Source organism: Nematostella vectensis, chromosome 11 (genome assembly GCF_932526225.1).
Source record: "Nematostella vectensis chromosome 11, jaNemVect1.1, whole genome shotgun sequence".
NCBI lineage: Eukaryota > Metazoa > Cnidaria > Anthozoa > Actiniaria > Edwardsiidae > Nematostella > Nematostella vectensis.
The window spans coordinates 2071510-2092569 of record NC_064044.1 but is presented as its reverse complement, the minus strand read 5'-3'; the positions used below and the strand labels follow the sequence as shown (position 1 = coordinate 2092569).

General features: G+C 39.7%; 2 protein-coding genes across 11 annotated transcripts in view; one reads left to right on the top strand and one right to left on the bottom strand.

Annotated features, from left to right (window-relative positions):
- The window catches only part of LOC5502284 (kinesin-like protein KIN-7I), a 30414-nt gene extending 17296 nt beyond the window's left edge, over window positions 1-13118 (bottom strand). For 3 of the 9 annotated variants that reach the window (XM_048734204.1, XM_048734203.1, XM_048734202.1), the window contains exons 1-17: window positions 12671-13113; window positions 11644-11701; window positions 10784-10866; window positions 10131-10220; window positions 9380-9498; window positions 9014-9067; window positions 6766-6825; window positions 5770-5851; window positions 5468-5535; window positions 3964-4023; window positions 3637-3773; window positions 3033-3159; window positions 2479-2526; window positions 1405-1476; window positions 1187-1225; window positions 737-772; window positions 18-107 (exon numbers count right to left, since the gene is read on the bottom strand). In XM_048734204.1, coding sequence (XP_048590161.1) covers window positions 18-107; window positions 737-772; window positions 1187-1225; window positions 1405-1476; window positions 2479-2526; window positions 3033-3159; window positions 3637-3773; window positions 3964-4023; window positions 5468-5535; window positions 5770-5851; window positions 6766-6825; window positions 9014-9067; window positions 9380-9498; window positions 10131-10220; window positions 10784-10866; window positions 11644-11693 — 1215 coding nt within the window. In that variant the 5' untranslated portion in view covers window positions 11694-11701; window positions 12671-13113. Of the gene's footprint in view, window positions 1-17; window positions 108-736; window positions 773-1186; window positions 1226-1404; window positions 1477-2478; window positions 2527-3032; window positions 3160-3636; window positions 3774-3963; window positions 4024-5467; window positions 5536-5769; window positions 5852-6765; window positions 6826-9013; window positions 9068-9379; window positions 9499-10130; window positions 10221-10783; window positions 10867-11643; window positions 11716-12670 lie in introns of all 9 variants that reach the window. The other 6 variants (XM_048734205.1, XM_048734200.1, XM_048734198.1 and 3 more) reach the window with 6 other exon arrangements.
- Window positions 13119-14023: 905 nt separating this feature from the next.
- Window positions 14024-20719, top strand: LOC5502283. 2 transcript variants are annotated; one of them, XM_032370546.2, is made up of 7 exons: window positions 14037-15695; window positions 18024-18134; window positions 18615-18725; window positions 18997-19110; window positions 19588-19695; window positions 20266-20373; window positions 20562-20719. In XM_032370546.2, exons 1-7 carry the CDS (start codon window positions 14402-14404, stop codon window positions 20672-20674), a joined length of 1959 nt encoding a protein of 652 aa, XP_032226437.2. In that variant the 5' UTR covers window positions 14037-14401; the 3' UTR covers window positions 20675-20719. The 2 variants fall into 2 exon arrangements, with proteins under 2 accessions (XP_032226438.2, XP_032226437.2); XM_032370547.2 differs by lacking the exons at window positions 19588-19695; window positions 20266-20373 and having other exon boundaries at window positions 14024-15695; window positions 18997-19107.
- The last annotated feature ends 341 nt before the right edge of the window (window positions 20720-21060 follow it).

The following is a 21060-nucleotide window of genomic DNA, read 5'->3' as shown; positions in this document are numbered from 1 at the left end:
CGCCAATAAAGGCATACCTTGGCCCTCTTTGCAAAGTTCCTTTTTGGTAGACCTCCAGAAGTGCAGAAAAAGGTTGTGAGCTTTTGAAGCTTTTCTTCTTGATTGCGCTAAAGATTGATGTTATGTTAGGCATGATAAGGTTTAATATGGGTAAGGCAATTTTTAGTACCAAAAGGTTTGGTATGGGCAAGTTAATGTAAGGTAAGATAATGTTTGATAAGGATAGGTAATGATAGGTAAGATAAGGTTTGGTAAGGGCACATCACCTATGTTAGATACAATAGGGTTTGGTAAAGAATGTAACGTTTGGTAAGGGTTAAGGTAAGGTAAGATAGGGCTTTGCAAGGAAACGTGTTGATAGGTAAGGTAAGGTTTGGTAAGGGTTAAGGTAAGGTAAGATAGGGCTTTGCAAGGAAACGTGTTGATAGGTAAGGTAACGTTTGGTAAGGGTTAAGGTAAGGTAAGATAGGGCTTTGCAAGGAAACGTGTTGATAGGTAAGGTAAGGTTTAGTAAGGGTTAAGGTAAGGTAAGATAGAGCTTTGCAAGGAAACGTGTTGATAGGTAAGGTAAGGTTTAGTAAGGGTAAGATAGGGCTTTGCAAGGAAACGTGTTGATAGGTAAGGTAACGTTTGGTAAGGGTTAAGGTAAGGTAAAATAGGGCTTTGCAAGGAAACGTGTTGATAGGTAAGGTAAGGTTTGAGGCGTGATTGGGCGAAGGTAAGATGTCGATTTTACCCGCATCCTTGTTTGCTCTTCTAGAGCTTGTGCCATCTGAAAGAAACAAAATTAACGGAATACGTACTGTCGTATTGTCTTGTAATTATGTATTGCGTATATATTTTTATGTATTGCGTATGTATTTTGCGAAAATGTCTTTGTAGACGCTTCACATTTGACCCATTCATCTCGCACCCTACTGTGTGTGATCAACCTTATGTGCCTTCTTTGAACTTGCCTTTCTTTTAAATTCCCAGATATAAGTAAATGTCACAGATTTACACATCCAATATAAAGAAATATAGGACTCATTCAACCTTATTTGGGATAGGGATTTTTTACCCCATTTATTCTGGTACATCATGAACGGCATGCAAACGGAAGAAAGGACGCTTTATATACAACTATGAAGACTATGGAAAACGTTAGATTATGAAGATACTAAGCAGTAGACACTTCATCGCTTACCATTTCGTTCTCATTTTTTAGCTCCTCGATCTTGGTATTCTAATGGATAGACAAAGGTTGCATCACAGATTAATCCCATTAACCAAATGTTTTGGATAATTTACACTCATGGATAGACAAAGGTAATGCATTACAGATCTTGGTATTCTTTAATGGACAGACAAAGGTAATGCAATACAGATTAATCCCATTGACCAACTTGTATAATTCACACTCACTGAATTCAGCTGCTCCTCAAGTTCTTTGATCTGACGCTTGTATCTCTTTATTATCGACGCGTCATCTAAAACCTGGACGAATAAAACAAAACATGCCGATTGCCATTGTGCTTGTTATGCTTAGGGTATATGCCATTTGTGCGTCCTATTTTTAGGGTTTTACGCCATTGTCCTGCTTATGCTTAGGGTATTACGCCATTGTGCTCCTTATGCTTAGGGTATTACACCATTGTGCTTCTTATGCTTAGGGTATTACACCATTGTCCTGCTTATGCTTAGGGTATTACGCCATTGTCCTGCTTATGCTTAGGGTATTACGCCATTGTGCTTCTTATGCTTAGGGTATTACGCCATTGTGCTCCTTATGCTTAGGGTACTACGCCATTGTGCTTCTTATGCTTAGGGTATTACGCCATTGTGCTTCTTATGCTTAGGGTGCTACGCCATTGTGCTCCTTATGTTTAGGGTATTACGCCATTGTGCTCCTTATGCTTAGGGTACTACGCCATTGTGCTTCTTATGCTTAGGGTTTTACGCCATTGTCCTGCTTATGCTTAGGGTATTACGCCATTGTGCTCCTTATGCTTAGGGTTTTACGCCATTGTCCTGCTTATGCTTAGGGTATTACGCCATTGTGCTCCTTATGCTTAGGGTACTACGCCATTGTGCTTCTTATGCTTAGGGTATTACGCCATTGTGCTCCTTATGGTTAGGGTATTACGCCATTGTGCTCCTTATGCTTAGGGTATTACACCATTGTGCTTTTTATGCTTAGGGTATTACGCCATTGTGCTTCTTATGCTTAGGGTATTACGCCGTTTTGCTTTTAATTCTTAGAATATAATGGCCCCTTACTCGCATGTGAATCAAACCATACAGACGAAAGCAGAAGTGAAACACTACATCTAACTCATATGTGAACAGCCGTTCTAACAATTGGGTAAAAAGTAATGGCTCCGCTAAAAAAATCAGGTTTTCAAAGCTTGGTTTCGCAAATCTGTTACTAGGTCCAGGCCACCCATATGTGAGACACCCCACCTCACCCTCCCCTGGTGGGTATCGTGGTGTTATTACCTCGTTGATCTCTGGTTTGTTCTTGATCTTCTTGGCTCTGCTGGCAAACTGTTAGAACACATCAAACTTTTTTTTTATAATATACATATAATTGATGTTGTCAAAACAAACTGTCAATCAAATGTTCAGGACAATCAGAGACAGAGTGTGATGTTTTGACGAGATTGTGCTCTCAATCCTAGGCAATATAACGCCTGGTGCACACTAGTGATATAACGACTTAGGAGCGTGCACTTGCATGTTCGTATGATAAGCATGACATAACGACATGGACATAATGACATAAAAGAAAAAAACATGATCTTCTTCTCCAAGTAAAATGTACTATGTATACTAAAGCATGATCTACACAGGTGACATAACGACAAAACAACATAATGACATGCCAACATGAGAGAAAAACTTGATTTATCTCATATATGGTAATGCCTTTGTCTTATGTCAATGTCATGTCGCGGTGATACACACTTGAACACAAATCAACAAGCGTCTCTACAACACTTCGTCTCCATTGTGCCTTAAGTACTAGCATGTATTCAACTGTTTAAACCTACATTCAGTGTGCTTGCTGTCTCGTCGATTGCGGCTGGGGTTATTGTACAGATGATGCCTGTCTTGGCGTTGCCACCTAACGAGTTCTGCAGGATGCGTGTGAGCTTGGAGTTTCGAAATGGGATGAAACTAAAAAAAAAAAAAACAGAATTTTTTTTCTTGAAATCAAAAAATCATTTTATCTATTTTTTATTCATTTATGATTCTTTTATAAGCAATATGTTGGGCAGGTGGGTAAAGTTCAACAAAGACCTACTATGAATAAAAGGTTATAACAATTACCTGCCTCTAAGGAAATATAATATGTGAAATACAACTACTAATTAGACTAAGGTCGTGCTTAAACTTGCTAATGTCCAATAAGCTATACCCAGACTCATTTGAATTTTGCTTGATTTTTGCAATTACTCAGCGGAGAAATGGTAGCAAAAGTTGCTCTTTGTTTTTGTTATTTTGCCGCTAATTTCTTGGTGCAAGTCACGTGATTTCTTGGTGCAAGTCACGTGATTTCTTGGTGAAGTCATGTGATTTCTTGGTGCAAGTCGCGTGATTTCTTAGTGCAAGTCGCGTGATTTCTTGGTGCAAGTCGCCTGATTGGTGACTTACCTCTCGCCTTCACTCAAGTTGCTGATGACGGTGCCAAGCGCCATAAGACTGCTGTTTATATTACATCCCTCTTTGAACCTGACCCCTTCTGCTCCGGTGGAAGACACTCGCTCGGATCCAGCTAGATCCACAAGGTTCTAAAAAAGAACACAAAAAATGTCAGCCCACATTTGTAAGAATCACACAACTTACTTAAGATGCTATTATCGCAGTTTTAAATATTCTGCGAACCTAAACGATTTCTAACAGCTAAGGGGAAAAGAAAGAAAAGAAATCAGACTGCTAGAGAGAAAAGAGCTTGTTCACTGGTCACCAGGCCATACTTACCAGGAGCGCGGCCCGCACAGCGCCATCATCCTCCTCGTTCGTATCACGTGACTCAATTTGCTGTCAAAAAATTAAATGTTTTCAGGTGATTTTCCTGCTGACCTAGCACATTGTCCATATACATCATCCAACTATTCCACTCTTCCTATATAAATTTTGTTTCCTATAAAGTATAGGGGGATTGGCAATGACAATTGCAAAATCTATGGGGGGAGGGTGTGGTATGAATATGAATCTATGGGGTGAGGGTGTGGTATGAATATGAATCTATGGGGGGAAGGTGTGGTATGAATATGAATCTATGAGGGGAGGGTGTGGTATGAATATGAATCTATGGGGTGAGGGTGTGGTATGAATATGAATCTATGGGGTGAGGGTGTGGTATGAATATGAATCTATGGGGTGAGGGTGTGGTATGAATACGAATCTATGGGGGGGAAGGTGTGGTATGAATATGAATCTATGGGGGGAGGGTGTGGTATGAATATGAATCTATGGGGGGAGGGTGTGGTATAAATATGAATCTATGGGGGGAGGGTGTGGTATGAATATGAATCTATGGGGGGAGGGTGTGGTATGAATATGAATCTATGGGGGGAGGGTGTGGTATGAATATGAATCTATGGGGGGAGGGTGTGATATGAATATTAATCTATGGGGTGAGGGTGTGATATGAATATGAATCTATGGGGGGAGGGTGTGGTATGAATATGAATCCATGGGGGGAGGGTGTGCTATGAATATGAATCTATGGGGGGAGGGTGTGGTATGAATATGAATCTCTGGGGTGAGGGTGTGGTATGAATATGAATCTATGGGGGGAGAGTGTGGTATGAATATAAATCTATGGGGGGAGGGTGTGGTATGAATATGAATCTATGGGGTGATGGTGTGGTATGAATATGAATCTATGGGGGGAGGGTGTGGTATGAATATGAATCTATGAGGGGAGGGTGTGGTATGAATATGAATCTATGGGGGGAGGGTGTGGTATGAATATGAATCTATGGGGGAGGGTGTGGTATGAATATGAATCTATGGGGGGAGGGTGTGGTATGAATATGGATCTATGGGGTGAGGGTGTGGTATGAATATGAATCTATGGGGGAGGGTGTGGTATGAATATGAATCTATGGGGGGAGGGTGTGGTATGAATATGAATCTATGGGGGGAGGGTGTGGTATGAATATGGATCTATGGGGTGAGGGTGTGGTATGAATATGAATCTATGGGGGGAGGGTGTGGTATGAATATGAATCTATGGGGGGAGGGTGACTTCCATTATTCTACTAAATATATAAAAATAGGGGCGTGGCTGTGCCCCCATCCCACCTCAACCGCCAGATTTTTTAATGTCTCTGTATCTGCCCCACCCTCCCTCCCTCGAGGCCTGCTATGGTAATGTAAGTGAAACAATATGTAGCTGAGTGATCATATAAGATAAACAAAATGAAAAACAGTTCAAGGTGGATTAGATGCTCGAATGCAGATTGGGGTTTCTTACCATTTGGAAAATTGTGTGTGAGCGAGAAGATCGTTCATTCATAAGAGTCTGGCCAAAGTGTCTATGTTCTGCAAGGAAGGGTTATTGATACATTACCACATACATTAAAAGAATAGATACAATAACAAAATGTAACCTAACATTAACAGAAGCTCTGAAAATCTCAACTGCAGCTGCTCGAAGTGGGTAATTATCACCAATGTATTTTTGGTTGCTTGGAAAGTCAATGGCTACAAGAAGTATTTAAAACATACCATAAAATATTGAATATTATGATGGTACACTGCCTGGAAAATACTCACTTTCACCCTGGGCCATGAGATCCATCACTTGCTCAGAGCTGTTGATGGGTGTGGCGGTTAGGTCTTTTACCCAAACTTTGCCCTAAAATACAAATAACTTAAATTAAGAATAATTAATATCTTGGTCTTGGTCTTAATGACACATTTTGGCAGCCAAGATGGGTGCAAACCCACACTGCACGCCCCACCCCCTTTGAATGTGCCTGAATTTGTAATAGAATGAATACAGTAGTAATAGACTTTGCAGGCAATGTCTTTGGTACTAAAATCATGTTAAAAAAACTATCAGAATCTGTTGTCTAGATGATAAGGTTTTTGAAGGTCAAAAGCCTTTTATATATTTGACATTTTCTTTATTTTTCAATTAAAGGCCGAAGCTCATCTCCTGGATAAAGGGGTTTAGATGTACATATCAGTTTGGTATGAAAAGAAACAATTCAAATAACATCCAAATTGTTGAAATGGTCACTGATAAAAACTTCTATTGTCCACTGTCATTCATATTGTCAGTCAGAAATGGTATGGAAAAAGACTTTCCTTCCACAAGATAACAGAGCTTAAAGCAGCATTGTCACCAGTTTACTTCCAGTTGATTACGTAACAATCTCCGATGATTTTTATCGGAAAAGCGAAAAATATTTCAAAATATTGAAAGCCGTGTGCCTATTGCAAGTTTCTTCGAGGATGTGATTGATAATTTAGAGCGGATGGCATGTTAAATATATCGGATTCTTATAAATTCTTTAGTTTTTTAACGGTCGAGGTTTCCGTCGGACCTCTGGAAGTGAACTGGTGACAATGCGGCTTTAATAAAATCAAAACAATTTGACAAATTATATCTAGGGCTTGAAGTCATCCTAGGGGACCCTGGGCGTTGAGGAGATCAGGGACACAGGGTGCATGGAAGAAATAATCACTCTCTGTGACGCCCTATGTCCCTGAGGATGGCTTGAAACTTGCACAGCAGAGCTACCATGATTCTGGTTATAAACTAACCTTGACATCCTCTCCAATTTTGAGATTCTTTTTGTTTGTTGATAATAGATCTGTTATCACCTGTGAGTAAATGAAAACAAAAAATCTTACACTGTTCATCTTCATAGCTTGCAGAACAATGGAAATACAAGTAGATATACAGTACCGCTCACGAACATAGGAACACTGTTCGCGAAAGTTTCGCGAACAACGTTCGCGAAATTCGCGAACATATAGACTTTTCGCGAACACGCTGTTCGCGAACAGATGCAAAATAAACGGTTTGACGAACGGTAACGTGTGATCCAGGGCTTAATAACAGCTGGAACAGCGAGAAGCCATTTATTTGACAAAGATTTGTATTAGACAGAGAATTAGTTTGGGGAATGAATGCCGATCGCTTGATATTCCTTGAAGATTTTCGAATGTGTGTTAACTGCTAGCGAATACTTTTAAACAGCGGGAAGCCATTTATTTGACAAAGCAAAGACTTGTACTAAACACGGGAGAATTAGTTTGAGGAGGGAATGCCGATCGCTTGATATTCTTCGAAGATTGTCGAATGTGTGTTAACTGCTAGCGAATACTTTGAAAAGCGGGAAGCCATTTATTTGACAAAGCAAAGACTTGTACTAAACACGGGAGAATTAGTTTGAGGAGGGAATGCCGATCGCTTGATTTTCTTCGAAGATTTTCGAAATGTGTGAAAACTGCTAGCGTAGACTTAATAACAGCGGGAAGCCATTATTTGACAAAGACATGCAATAAACACAGGAGAATTAGTTTGAGGAAGAAACGCCGATCGATCGCTTGATATTATTCGAAGATTTTCGAAATGTGTGAAAACTGCTAGCGAAGACTTAATAACAGCGGGAAGCCATTTATTTGACAAAGACATGTAATAAACACATGAGAATTAGTTTGAGAAAGGAATGCCGATCGCTTGATATCGAAGATTTTCGAATGTGTGAAAACTGCTAGCGAAGACTTTTAAAATCGGGAAGCCATTATTTGACAAAGCAAAGACTTGCACTAAACACGGGAGAATTAGTTTGAGGAGGGAATGCCGATCGCTCGATATTATTCGAAGATTTTCGATTGTGTGAAAACTGCTAGCCAATCGCGAATTTCGCGAACAATTTCGCGAACATATGTCCACATGTTCGAGAGCGGTACTGTAAATGCTATCGTAATAAATTAAATGCTCTAATTTGATCAAGTAAAAAAGAATATTATTTTAGCTATTTTGAAAACAATATTTCAAATATGAAAAAAACTTGGGAGGGGATAAACTCCCTATTGCAACGGAGGACTAAATCATCTAAATACGTACCTTGGGGTACTAATTGATAAAAATCTCACCTTCAAATACCACATTGAGCATATTACAACAAAGATAAGCAGAACTGTGGGATTGATAGCTAAATTTTGTCCCAACCAAAAGCCTACTTCATATCTACCAGTCCTTAATCTTGCCCCACATTTCGTACGTAGTGACCGTGTGGGGTCATGCTCTGCACTTTATGTTTTTTGCTCAAAAAAGTGATCATGCGGTCCCCTTTTTCGCTAGAACTAATATTTTACGCATACAGTCGTTATATTTTGAATCGGTGTGCCATCTTATGTATGATATCCGAAATGGAACCACCCCACCCAATATTCTAAACCTTTTCACGGATACCAAAAGCGTTCATTCTTACAATACACGATCATCAACCTCAAATAAATTCTACATTCAAAAATCTAGACTTGAAATCGAGCGAAATTCTTTTTCAAGAGTAGGCGCAAGGGTGTGGAATGAGCTGCCACAGCCATTGAGAGAGTCCTCCAAAAAACAGTTTAAAACACAACTGCGTTCAGCCCTTGTTGATATCCTTATTAAATATGATGACTATATTTGATGTCTGCCAAATCAGCACAGCTTTGAAAAATCACAATTTATTGGTATCATAAACTCACATACTTATGTTTGCTTTGTTTTCCCCTTTTTTTTATCATCAGATAAATAATGCTGTTAATGCTCTTTTTTCTCTAAGACCACAAGTGTTTATTTAAATTTTCATTTTTCTCCCAAAATTTTTCACATTTTCATAATATACTAGTTCGATTGCTTATACAATTATATTTAATATTTATGTAAATAAGTAAGTGACTGATCCGCCTCGATTAGCTCGTCTATTTGCGGATCAGTCACACCTACTACAAATAACAATTTGATACAATAAAAAAGTCTGAAGTCTGAAGTCTGAACAAAATCTGCCACACTTACCTCATTGTAAATCTCCATGTATGACACAACAAGACAGAATTCTCTGTTTGGATGCTGTTAAGAATAGTCATAGTCAGTGTTTATTTAATAACAGACCTAAACAATTCATACACCCCACCCCCCTTTGATACTTATATTTGAAAAATAAACTGACACTGACACTTATACATGAAGAATGAATTAAAGCCGGTCAGTATGTACATACTGTACTGGATGATTGCAGGACAGGTAAACATGCTATCCAGAATGCAGACCATACAGTAAGCATGGTGCATAGATAATAGGAGATAATAATACAGTTAGTTTTTAACATGACCTATGGCTTCCTCTTATAATCAAACTCTGACAGTGGGCATGAGTACCAACCTGGTCAATATAAGTAAATATTTCATCAATAGCTTGTGGTATGATTCCAGGGCATGAATCATCTCCCATCATGGTATGTGTTTTACCAGATGCTGTCTGGCCATATGCAAATATTGTACCTGAGACAAGCATAGTACATTGTTTAGTTTTTTCTGTATTAGGAGTTGAGTACAATCATTATGCAATTTCAAATATTATTATTGTATTTTGGGAAAGATAATGCAGAGCTAGATAAATATTCTCTCATGTAAGAATCCAGGATTGAGTGAAACAGACGTTACTACAAGGACAGTGTAATTTTTATTTAATTATTCCCACGTGCCAAACTTTCCTGCAACTTGCAACTCAATTTCTGTCGCCTTGTGAGATGCAAGTATATTATGCATGTTACATCCCCCTTTGCAGCTTCCAATAATTTTTTTTGTTGTGATGCAAGTTGCAAGAAAAGTAGAATTTTTTCTCTCACATTAGGAGAAAAAAGTGTGCATATTATGTTTTTGAACTCTGCATTTTCTTTAATTCATCATTATTGCAGGGTTCAAAATATATATTTTTAAATCTGCTAGATTTTGCCAGCTTTGTGGATTTTGGTGGGGAAAAAACTTGCATACTCAAAATATGGGAGGGGGATATAGAAAAAAGAGCCGGGAAAGACAAGAAAACAGCCGGCCGCTATTTTTGAATCCTTCGTTGGGTTGCAAATTTCAAGAAAGATTGTTGTATAACATGGCAAAAAATTCATTTAACCCACCATTAAATCCCTCCATGACAGAGAGAATGACCGGCTTGGCGAATGATCCATACACATCTTCAGTACTTGTGATCTGATCAAACACTTGATCTACAAAAAAATGAAAAAAAATGTCAATACTAAATACACCTATCTGAGATAATCTCATAAACATTTGCAATTGGTGATTAGCAAGTTTACGTTCTACCACCAAAAAGGACAATGGATCTCACTATAATTTTGTATGATCCATTAAAGAGCTTAGATCAGACTTGCGTAACAATGATGTCTCGTTTTTGCTTTTATGAATATTCAAACTCTCATCATTCTTAAAAAATAAAACCATTTCCCTCTTTTATTTGATTCTTTAAAATACTGTAGAATGGAGCTGATTTAGTTGTAGGATATATGGATTTAAGTTCACTGGGATTCAAATGGATTGAACTCACTTACTGAAATGAGCATCTCATGTGCATATATAGGGTTTCGTAGTCTATGTAAACACATGTCACGTAAGACAGATTGACAGCCTTCAATGTTTGGTTCTGGTATTGTAATCTGATTTTACTTATCTTGCACCTTTTAGTGAAAGATCTGCAATTTTACATGTAAAAATGTTTGCTGCATCTGTATTGTTATTACTGTTCAACAGAATAGTCAATTGGCAAACCTACCAAATGCATACACAACAGAGGACTTGGAAATCTGTGAGATCGTATTGCCATTCACCCGCCAATCATTCCGAAACCCAGACTCCCTGCGAAGTTCATGAAAAATGTTATATGCAATGTTTATACCACATGTGACTCCAATACTTTGGTGATATTTTTTTCATCCCAAAATAATGGATAAAAAAATTTTGGATATCCCATAAGAGAAAATTATGGATATTATGGATACACATTGTACAGTTAGTATAAACACCTAGATTTAAGTAGCATTCTGTCTTAAGCAAGTATCATGTACCAAATATCAATCCCTGTACTTTTTCCCTCTTGTAAGCTGAAATAGACATATTTGAAGCTACCGTATTTGTAAAAAAAATTGGGAATATCCATCTTGGCAATTATCAAAGGCTTTTGGAGATTTGTCCCTTAGTTCTAAGTTACTAATAAGCAAACACAGTAAAACTCCATCTATATTTAAACCTGGATATATCCCATGCCTGTTTGCTTGAAGAGAGCTTACTTTCTTTTGTATTTTTTGAAAATACATAGATAATATGATTTGGAACAATTTTCACTAGTAAATTTGGACCAGATAACATGATTTAAAACCTGGATAGCTCCTCCTCCCCACAAACTCATTTTTCCATTGCCCTTTGACATATTCTACCCTGCTAACTCATCTGCTACAACTGGTTTATACACATTGACCTCTTATGTGGCTCAACCAAAACTGCAATTATTAATGGAGCACAAAAAGGATCATAGTGGATAGCCCATCATGCAATAACCAAGGCAAGTATCTCTCATCAAAAACATTAGTTCATTATTTTTAAAAAATTGACACAGCCATACAACACTCGTCTTACCTTTTAATCGGAGGCCGCAACCTGATGCTAACAGATATTGCATCAGACATCCTACAAACTGTGAGAATACACCTTTTAAAAGGTGTGAGTACATATAATGAACACCACTATTTCAAATATAGTTGCACTCGGAACTGTATCGTAACCTGCAGTGCTTCATGGGTACAAAGCAAATAAAATCAATAAAATACAAATTCAGGTTTTCAAAGATGTGGAATTCTTGAATGTTCTTATGATAATTAACATGACTATCAGATACAAGTGTTCGAAATAGGTGTAAAAGATTAAAAAAGAGCCTTTTTTATACTTACTAGCAAATAGGGGTATTTGTGATACCCCTTTTTGCATGATTTAAGTCATGATGATTACTTCATGACAACTGTATTTTAATGACTAATTCATAATGCCTCGTATTTAACTAGGCATCATCTAATTGGTGTAGCTTAGTTTATTTCTTTAGGCTGTATCTGTGCATGAATTCAGGATATTTAAAACTAGTAAACTTTATTATATCTTCATGATTTTTGAGTGAAGCAACAGGGCAAGATTTCAACTATAGTTATTACTACAAGCTCTGTTACGTCTCCATTTATATATTTATTACATTAAAATACAAATAGCATCTAAAAACCTTTGATCAATGTCTTTAAAAGCCATAAATAAACTTGTGTCAGTTAGGTTTGTGCAAGAGATCCCGTGATCCGATAATGAGACATATAGTGAACGTACAAACGTATGTTCACCGAATATAGTTGGACTAAATAAAGAATTAACTTGACACGCATGGAATGACTCTAATAAAAAAAAACATGAGGATGAATTCATGGGAAGCGCTTGTTGTTGAATTATGAAGACGATCATGAAAACTTTAATCAGAAGAATCGAGTCAACGGAAAGGACAAAAACAAAACGAACGATCTAAGGACTACTAATTAGTCATATGGACCCAACTAATATTAAACGCAAAGATATAGCATTTACACATATCAAGAGGCCCTAAAACAGTTGTTGTAGTGTGAAATCTTACCTATTTACAACGACGAAGAAGACCGATTTCTGTTCTGATCCCGCGAAGTTTTCAAACGAAGAATAGATCTTTTGCAATTTCTGATTGGCTCCCGTATCTCGACCCAGGGTTTCTCGGCTAACAATTTTCAAGCCTCGGAAACACGGGCGATAGGATAGATGGCCAACAACGTCGAATTCAAGGGAATAATAATTAAAAATTTAAAATAAATTGATATCAGTTGCTATTATAGGTTTACTTATCATCAACAAATTATTGTTATCTATGTGAAGAAATGCAATTCTCATAGGCACAGAAAAAAAAATTTCTTACCGTATTTACTCGAATAAGCGCCTCGCCTTCGCCGAACAAGCGCCACCCTGTAACTGAGTAAAATAACTATCATACATGTAGTTCTAAAAAAAATCACAGGAGCAGATAGACTCTGCGGAATTTGCACTTTTAAATAAGCGCCCCGTCTGACAGTCGAAAATTCTAAATACGGTAACCTTTGCCGAATTTCATTTCAGGAAGCCCGGTCTTGTAAGTCGATACCGATTTCCTTGTTTTATGTTCCTTTTGTCGACATGCATGAGAATCTTATTTATGGTAAAAAAATATTCGATTCTGACAACAGTGGTTTTTGCGAGCTAAAAAGAGAGAAGATGATGAAAAAATACTCAAAACTCAATACTAAAAAAAAGCAAATGATTCGACTTTTGAAGCGATGGATAATGTATCCTTTAGAAGCACACTTTTGCCGATGAAGTTTAACTGAGGCAAACCGGCTATGCCATGCTGACGAGTCCTAATAAGGACGAAACAGCTGTCCATGGTTGCCGAACTGCACGGGTAATAGACTGTGCTAGCGTCCCGTCTTGGCCCGACTGGTGCCAATGTGTGTATGCTAGTGTGCTTCTAAAGTTCACGATAATGTATCCACCAGAATGAGTGTATATAAGGAAACAAGGTTATAAAAAAAACATAGATACTGAAAAAAAATTTTATAGTTACCAATCCGTGTACAGTTGCTGATATCGCAAAAGACACAAAGTGCGTCACAGTAATTTGATATGATTGGGTGTACCCCTCCCTCCCCCCCCCCCCCCCCCCCCAATAATCAGAGCAGTCTTCCAAAAGCAAGGACAAAATCGATTCAACACGCCAGATGGACCAGAGAAAAATCTCTGATCCGCGTGTGAAATAAAAAAGAGAATATTGAGATATGCCCTTTTTCCCCACCCTACCCCCTCTAAAATATCTAATGGTCCTTTCCTTACATGACCTGTTAACCGATCGGCAGGTAGGGGCCGTTCATCTCTGAATCCCACCAATCAGCGACACTGTGTTTAAAAGGTAGGTCACTTGATTCACAACACGAGTGAATCGCAGGATAAAGTTTATTCCCTTTCTTGTGTCTTTTTTTGCCTCTTTTATATTTATTTTAATATATGATGTAGATTCGCTAAAACCCATTGGTAGATCTTGCTATTTAACACATTTATTATCTTTTATTTCATTTTTGCTTTCTGTGATAATCAATTATTAATCTAAGGTTTGTCAAAAAGGCTTCGCAAGCCGCGGGTCGAAATAATTAATAAATAATCATCATTGAAAATCGTTTAGGACCCTATTCACTTTGCGATAAGAATGAACCACTTTTCTGCCATTTAACTAAATCCAAAAGAATACAACTCACAGGTTCGACCGAATCATGGAATAGCACACAATCGAGAAGTGTTCTACGGCGTTATGGTACTTCACAAGCGATGGTTTGTGTTGTTTTGCGTACTGGTTACGTGCTTAATACCTTTGTTTGGGTTTCCGAGGAAAAATAGCCGGCACCATTGGTATAAATATTTTGAATACCCGAAGGACAAAACATCGCCGCGTAGCAAGATCGCTGAGCCTGAAGATAGCAAAGGACTGTATACCTTGTCTGCTGATGACGAGGGGATGAGACTTTCACGGCACAAGATAACCCACGCAGGGGATCGGAAATCGAGTAAACGACAAAATATCGAAGTTGCGGAAGTATTGAAGGATTTAGCGGAGCTCGCAAACGCTGTTTCAGATGATGTGAACGCGACAACTAATTCGCAAAATATTACTACTGTAGCACCCATTACGACTATGGCACCCGATACTACTACCGCTGCTCCTTTCACTACTACTATTGCCCCAGCGACAACTGCTCTCCCCACCGGTACCCCCATAGGAACACCAACTGGTATCCCCACCGGGATTCTCACGGGTACCGCCTCGCAAGCCACGCCAAGTGGGACGCCAACCGGGGCGGCAGTTGTAACCGATACGACGGTAATAACAACATTAACGACGCCTGCAGCGGAGACAACAACAGTGGCTACCACTCCCACGACAGTCCCAACGACCCTTTCGACCACGGCGACTACTGCGACCACACCTAGACCCGAGACTACCGTATTACCGGGCTTGGTCGGTCCTGATGGTAAACTTGATGTTGAGAAATTGAAAAAGCTTCTTGGTCTGGGTGGAACGGGGCCTGTGATTACTGAAGTGGCTGGATTAGGCGGCATTGGTGGCCTAGGAGGTCTTGGAGGCTTGGGCGGATTAGGGGTTATTGGTACGGGAGTTATAGGTGCTGGTGCTGGAGGTGGACTTGGAGGGCTAGGGGGCTTGGGTGGGGTCGGGGGCTTGGGTGGAGTCGGGGGGCTAGGTGGTATAGGAGGTCTCGGTGGCGGTGGGGTGATTGCCGGTGCTGGGGCTGGAATAGGCGGAGGTGTTATTGGTACGGGTGGGATCCCTGGCGGGATTCTTCCTGGTCTTGCTCATGGTAACCTCGCTGGTCTACTCGGGCATGGTGGTCTTGCTGGTCTTGCTGGAATGTTGGCTCATTCATTGTCTGAAAGTAATGAAGTAAGCTTGCCTGAGCTGAGTATCCTTCCCGATGGCAAAATCGTCATAAGTCAAAACCAGGGACTCGATCCATCCGTGTCCAGTCACACCGTGCATATTGCGATATCTGGACTTGTAGATGGCAAGCTTCCAGGGCTTAACCCTTTTGGTGAGTAAAAATAATTAATATGATTATTAATATGATTAATATGATATCAATAGTGATAATAACCAATTAATATAATGATATGTTTATTAAATGAACAACAACTGCAGACAGACACTAAATATAACAAGATACTTGATTCTAGAAGATGTCACCTTTTTCAAAAACTTTGTCCAAAATTTCCAATCATACCTTTGGGAAGTAAGTTTAGAAAGTAAGAATTTACACTATAAGAGAACGTAGACAGGGGCTTGCCTCATCAAAAAACATCTTTTATTTGGTATGAAGTCATATATACAAGGCCTAGAATAGCATAGGGACGGGGTACCGTTTTTTTTTTACTCTGACTCCAAGGAACAAGGGGAGCAAGCATTTGTGTTAACCCAGGTTGAAACGGTGAGCCTGTGCTTCGTTCTTTACTTTATTTTGTTTATTCCATTAGAATTCTTTATTGCTATAGGGAGCTCCTTTAACTTATTATCAATCTTGAATGTCATGAGGGATGAGCAAGGATGAGCAAGGATTATGGACTTGACTGAAAAGAAAAATGAGTATCGTAATGTAATAAAAATTGACAATTTTTTTGTAATGGATTAGATTTATCGTTTAAACAAGTCTAGAGTGTCAAGGAGGCAAAACGGATATGTTTCGCAGCCCGTTTTATTTTTTTTTTTTTTTTGCTGGCTGGGAAGAGGTTAGGCCTTCCGTTGATGGAAAAAACTCGTCCCGAATGGTTCTGCTCGTCCCGAATGGTTCTGCTCGCAAATTTGTGGTGTCGAACTAGTTGTGCTGGGAATATTTTTTGGGGGGGCGCTGGAGCGGATGCTTGGAAAAGAATGATATCCATCGAACCCGATATTCAAACGACGAAATACGCCATTCTAACCTGTTTCGGGAAGTGGGGCTCGTTGTATGCCTTTGGATTATGGAAGGTCTTCCCTAGATTTTGGAAATCAGAAGGAAATCAGAATTAAATTTTAGCAATGTAAACCTAGGTTGTAGTGTGCTGCACATGATCACCAAATCGTTACCATAGCAACACACCTATTCCCAAGAGACACAAGCGTGAAAAAGACCCCGATATTTTTCAGTCTACATCTCAGCGAGCTGTGCGTGGCGTTACCGACTAAGACAGGGCTGTGATCCTGGTTATTGCCTCCCCATTAATGCGCGGGTACCTCAGGTTCCTTTGTGTTGTACAGTTCGCTAGATAGCGGTGCTGGGGCCGAAACCTCCAGCTTAGCCGTAAAGCTTCATGCTGCCATACGGTGATTCAGCGCATGTCTGGAAGTATGGTCTATTTTTTCCTCATTTAACCGGATCCGGACGAGGTTCGATTCTCGGCCATGTACTTGATTTTTTTCACTGTTTACCAGTTACAATTCCATATTACCTGCTCACCCTTGCACCCGTTTGCTCACCCCTGTTCTCAGTATTTCGGTCAAGTTCATATTCCTTACTAACCCTTGCACCCGTTTGCTCACCCCTGTTCTCAGTATTTCGGTCAAGTTCATATTCCTTACTAACCCTTGCACCCCTTTGCTCACCTGTTTGTTTACAGCGCTAATGATGTTGTAGAAATACAGACGTTTCGAGGCTACTGCCTCTTCATCAGTGTCTATAAGCAACTGCTTAGAACTTCTGTATTTTTACAACATTATTAGCGCTGTAAACAAACATTTGAACAAAATACAACGTAGGGCTACCAGCACTTATCCACACCACGTTAAACTTTTACCACCCTTCGCTCACCCCCATTCTCAGTCTGTCAGTTTTCGGTCAAGCCCGTATTCCTTGTTCACCCTTGCTTCCCATTGTTCATCCCTACTGGGTATCTTATATTTGTATTTAATCAATCAGATATAACTACTTCGATATTCAATATTGATAATAAGATAAAGGAACATCCGAGAGCAATGAAGGATTATAAAGGAATAAAGCGAAGTGCAGAGCACAGGCTCACCGTTCTAACCTGGGTAAACACACACAAGAAAACGCAACCCGTTTGTGTTCCAGACAGCGATCGACATATGAAGGGTAGACTAAGGCTTGCCTCATCAAATTAACATTTTGTACCCATTGTTTTGAAGTTATATTTATGTATGGGGAGGGAGGGGGTAAAGTAAGGCTTACCCCATTAAAAAAATATTGTACCCATTGCTATGGCTTCATATTTAGGTATGGAGAAAGAAGGGGTAGACTAAGGCTTGCCCCATAAAAAAGTTATTGTACCCATTGCTATGACGTCATATTTATGTATGGAGAGGAAGGGGGTAGCCTAGGCTTGCCCCATAAAAAAACATCTGATTATGACGTAACTCTCTCTTTCAGCACCTTGTGTGAATAAGGACATCAATTGCAAAGACTGGAAAAAGCAGGGAGAATGCTTCAAGAATCCTAAATTCATGCTGAATAACTGCAAGAAATCATGTACAGACTGCGGTAAGAGTCACAGTCCTTTCTAAAGTAAGCCGTAAGGCATATAAAGTATTTTAACGACGGATCCTTTTACTAGTAAATATAAGCTAAATAGACAAATAGTGTACTTGATATCATTTTTAGCAGTAAGGCATATACTGTATTAACGGCGGATCCTTTTCTCTATAAGCTAAATTGACAAATAGCGCACTTCATATCATTTTTAGCAGTAAGGCATATTAAGTATTAACGACGGATCCTTTTACTCTAAGCTAAATAGACAAATAGTGTACTTGATATCATGTTTAGCCCCGCATGATGGTCAGAAGACTATCGGTTAACATTTGACTTTATTGTGTCCTGCATCTTGCAGAAGCATTTATTGGACACGGCAGACAAACAATACTATATTAGTGCGTTTGGCTATTTTTGCCCGGCATTTTGCAAAAGCATTACTGACCGAAAGACTATGCTCTATTAATGTGTTTGACTTCTCGTGTCCAGCCCCATGTATTAACATACACCCCAAATGCATCGAGTGGCAGAAAGCTGGAGAGTGCACCCGAAACGTGAAGTTCATGTTGGACAAGTGCTGGAGAAGCTGCTCAGGGTGTGGTCAGTATCAAGAGGGTGGAGAGGGGGGGAGGGGGTATATGGATAAGAGTCCTCAACTTCGTCATATCTTGATATTGGGAGGGTCTGGGATAGACCTTATCAAAAAGCACCTTTTACCAATTGTATGACGTTATGTAATGATATTGGATGGGTGTAGAATGAGAAATTAAGCAGGGAGAATGCTAAGAGAATTCTAAATAACGGCAAGAAAAATCATTTTATGAATATTATTGTATTTTACTTTTTCCCTTATATTATTGTATTTCACTAGCTCCGTGTGAAGATAAGCACCCTATCAAGTGTCTGTTATGGAAAAAGGAGGGCGAATGTGCAAAGAACCCGGCCTTTATGAGGCATCAGTGTTGGAAAAGCTGCTCTGGATGTGGTAATATTGCCCCTTACTTTGTAACAGAGTGAAGTAGCTATTCATCTTTTTAAAGTGTACTTTATACTTATTGACACGTGAACAGGCCTTTGCTAACAAGGGCTGCCCCCCCCTCCCCGTCCTAGTGAGGAATTAATATGAAAAACATATGGAAAAAGAATTAATCCCAGCCCCACAAATTTAATGTTCATGGGCGAAGGGCTAGATTACTTCAATCAGTAGGTCTTTTGCAGCATATAACATATATCAAGATATTGTAATCTTTGTGTAAAGCATAAGGCTTCTTGTGTTAAAATTTGTTATAGTTTCTGAGCTTTCGTGGAGGATGAACTAATAAAGTGACAAGTTTATATGGGGTTCGTTAGACATTTGCAAAGTTTTATCCACCACTTTTAATTATCCAACCATACTGCAGTTATAAATACCAAAACCTGACACCATTAGGCCTCATGTGTACTGTATTTTTCTAATGTTCAGAGAAATGCGAAGACAAGATCCCTATTTGTATGGAGTTCGCGAAACGTGGATTCTGTACCACGCACAAGCACATCCCAAGCCTTTGTTGGAAGAGCTGTTCAGGATGCGGTAAGATCACAAACAACACATCGCACAGACCACACAACACACCAAGTCACGCACAGACCCTGTCACGCAAAGTGCCAGTCACGCATATACCCAGTCACGCACAGATCCAGTCACACAAAGAACTCACATAGACCCAGTCACGCACAGACTCAAGTCACGCACAGACCCAGTCAAGCTTAGACCCAGTCACGCACAGATCCAGTAACACAAAGAACTCACACAGACCCAGTCACGAACAGATCCGAGTTACGCACAGACCAAGTGACGCACAGATCCAGTAACACAAAGAACTCACACAGACCCAGTCACGAACAGACCCGATTTACGCACAGACCAAGTAACGCACAGATCCAGTAACACAAAGAACTCACACAGACCCAGTCACGAACAGACCCAGTCAAGCACAGACCCATTCACGCAAAGACCCGGTCATGCACAGACCCAGTAACGCACAGGCCCAATAGGGCACAGACCTAGTCACGCAAAGACCACATAAAAACCCAGTCACGCAGATACTGGATTTAGGCCTCTTCAAATGTTTACAACCTGATTTGCAATCCTCCTCTATAGCTGCTTGCGTGGACTTGAAGCCTGAATGCGAGGCCTGGGCGGCTCAGGGCGAGTGTCTGAAAAACCCTGTTTACATGAGCAGTCAGTGTTGGAAGAGCTGCTCTGGATGTAAGTAATGATGTTAGCTTGCTCTATGAGCTCCGATTATACCTGTTATTCACTGCTTGTGATTCAAGAGACGATGTTTCATTTAATTAATTAATTAATTAATTAATTAATTACCTGTTATTCACTGCTTGTGATTCAAGAGACGATGTTTCATTTAATTAATTAATTATCATTTGTTTCTATTTTAGGCTGTGTGGATAAGAAGCCTGTGCAGTGTCCCTTATGGGCCAAAGAGGGGGAATGCGTGACAAATGTACGCTTCATGGAAGAGAACTGCAGACTAACGTGCCGCAAATGTTGAATGTAGGAACATGCGGAATTCTACGAATACTATCACTCTAATTACGAGATACAAAAACATTGCATTCTATATATCAATAGCCTGCTTGCAGGCGGTACTCGGTGTTATCATCGCGGAAAACCCGCTCAGTTCGGTGATCGGGCGCCATCTTGTATTCTAAGCCGCGTGGTTCTTGGGGGCGAGCGCAAAAAAGGACGCAGGGCAGGGGGGGGGGGGGGGGGGGGGGGAGTCTGTATTTGCGCTCTCTCCCGGGAACCACGCGACTTAAAATAAAAGATGGCGCACGATCACCGAACTGAGCGGGTTTTCCGCGATGATAGCACCCAGTATCGTCTGCAAGCAGGCTAATATTTCAACTTAAATGTATAAATTATACTCAACTTTAT

Bases quoted from the DNA above. Each gene is read 5' to 3' on its own strand.
- LOC5502283 (XM_032370546.2), top strand. From the start codon at position 14,402: ATGGTACTTCACAAGCGATGGTTTGTGTTGTTTTGCGTACTGGTTACG. The intron at 18,135-18,614 runs GTAAGAGTCACA...TCTCGTGTCCAG, and splicing joins GAAATCATGTACAGACTGCG to CCCCATGTATTAACATACAC. The intron at 18,726-18,996 runs GTCAGTATCAAG...GTATTTCACTAG, and splicing joins GAGAAGCTGCTCAGGGTGTG to CTCCGTGTGAAGATAAGCAC.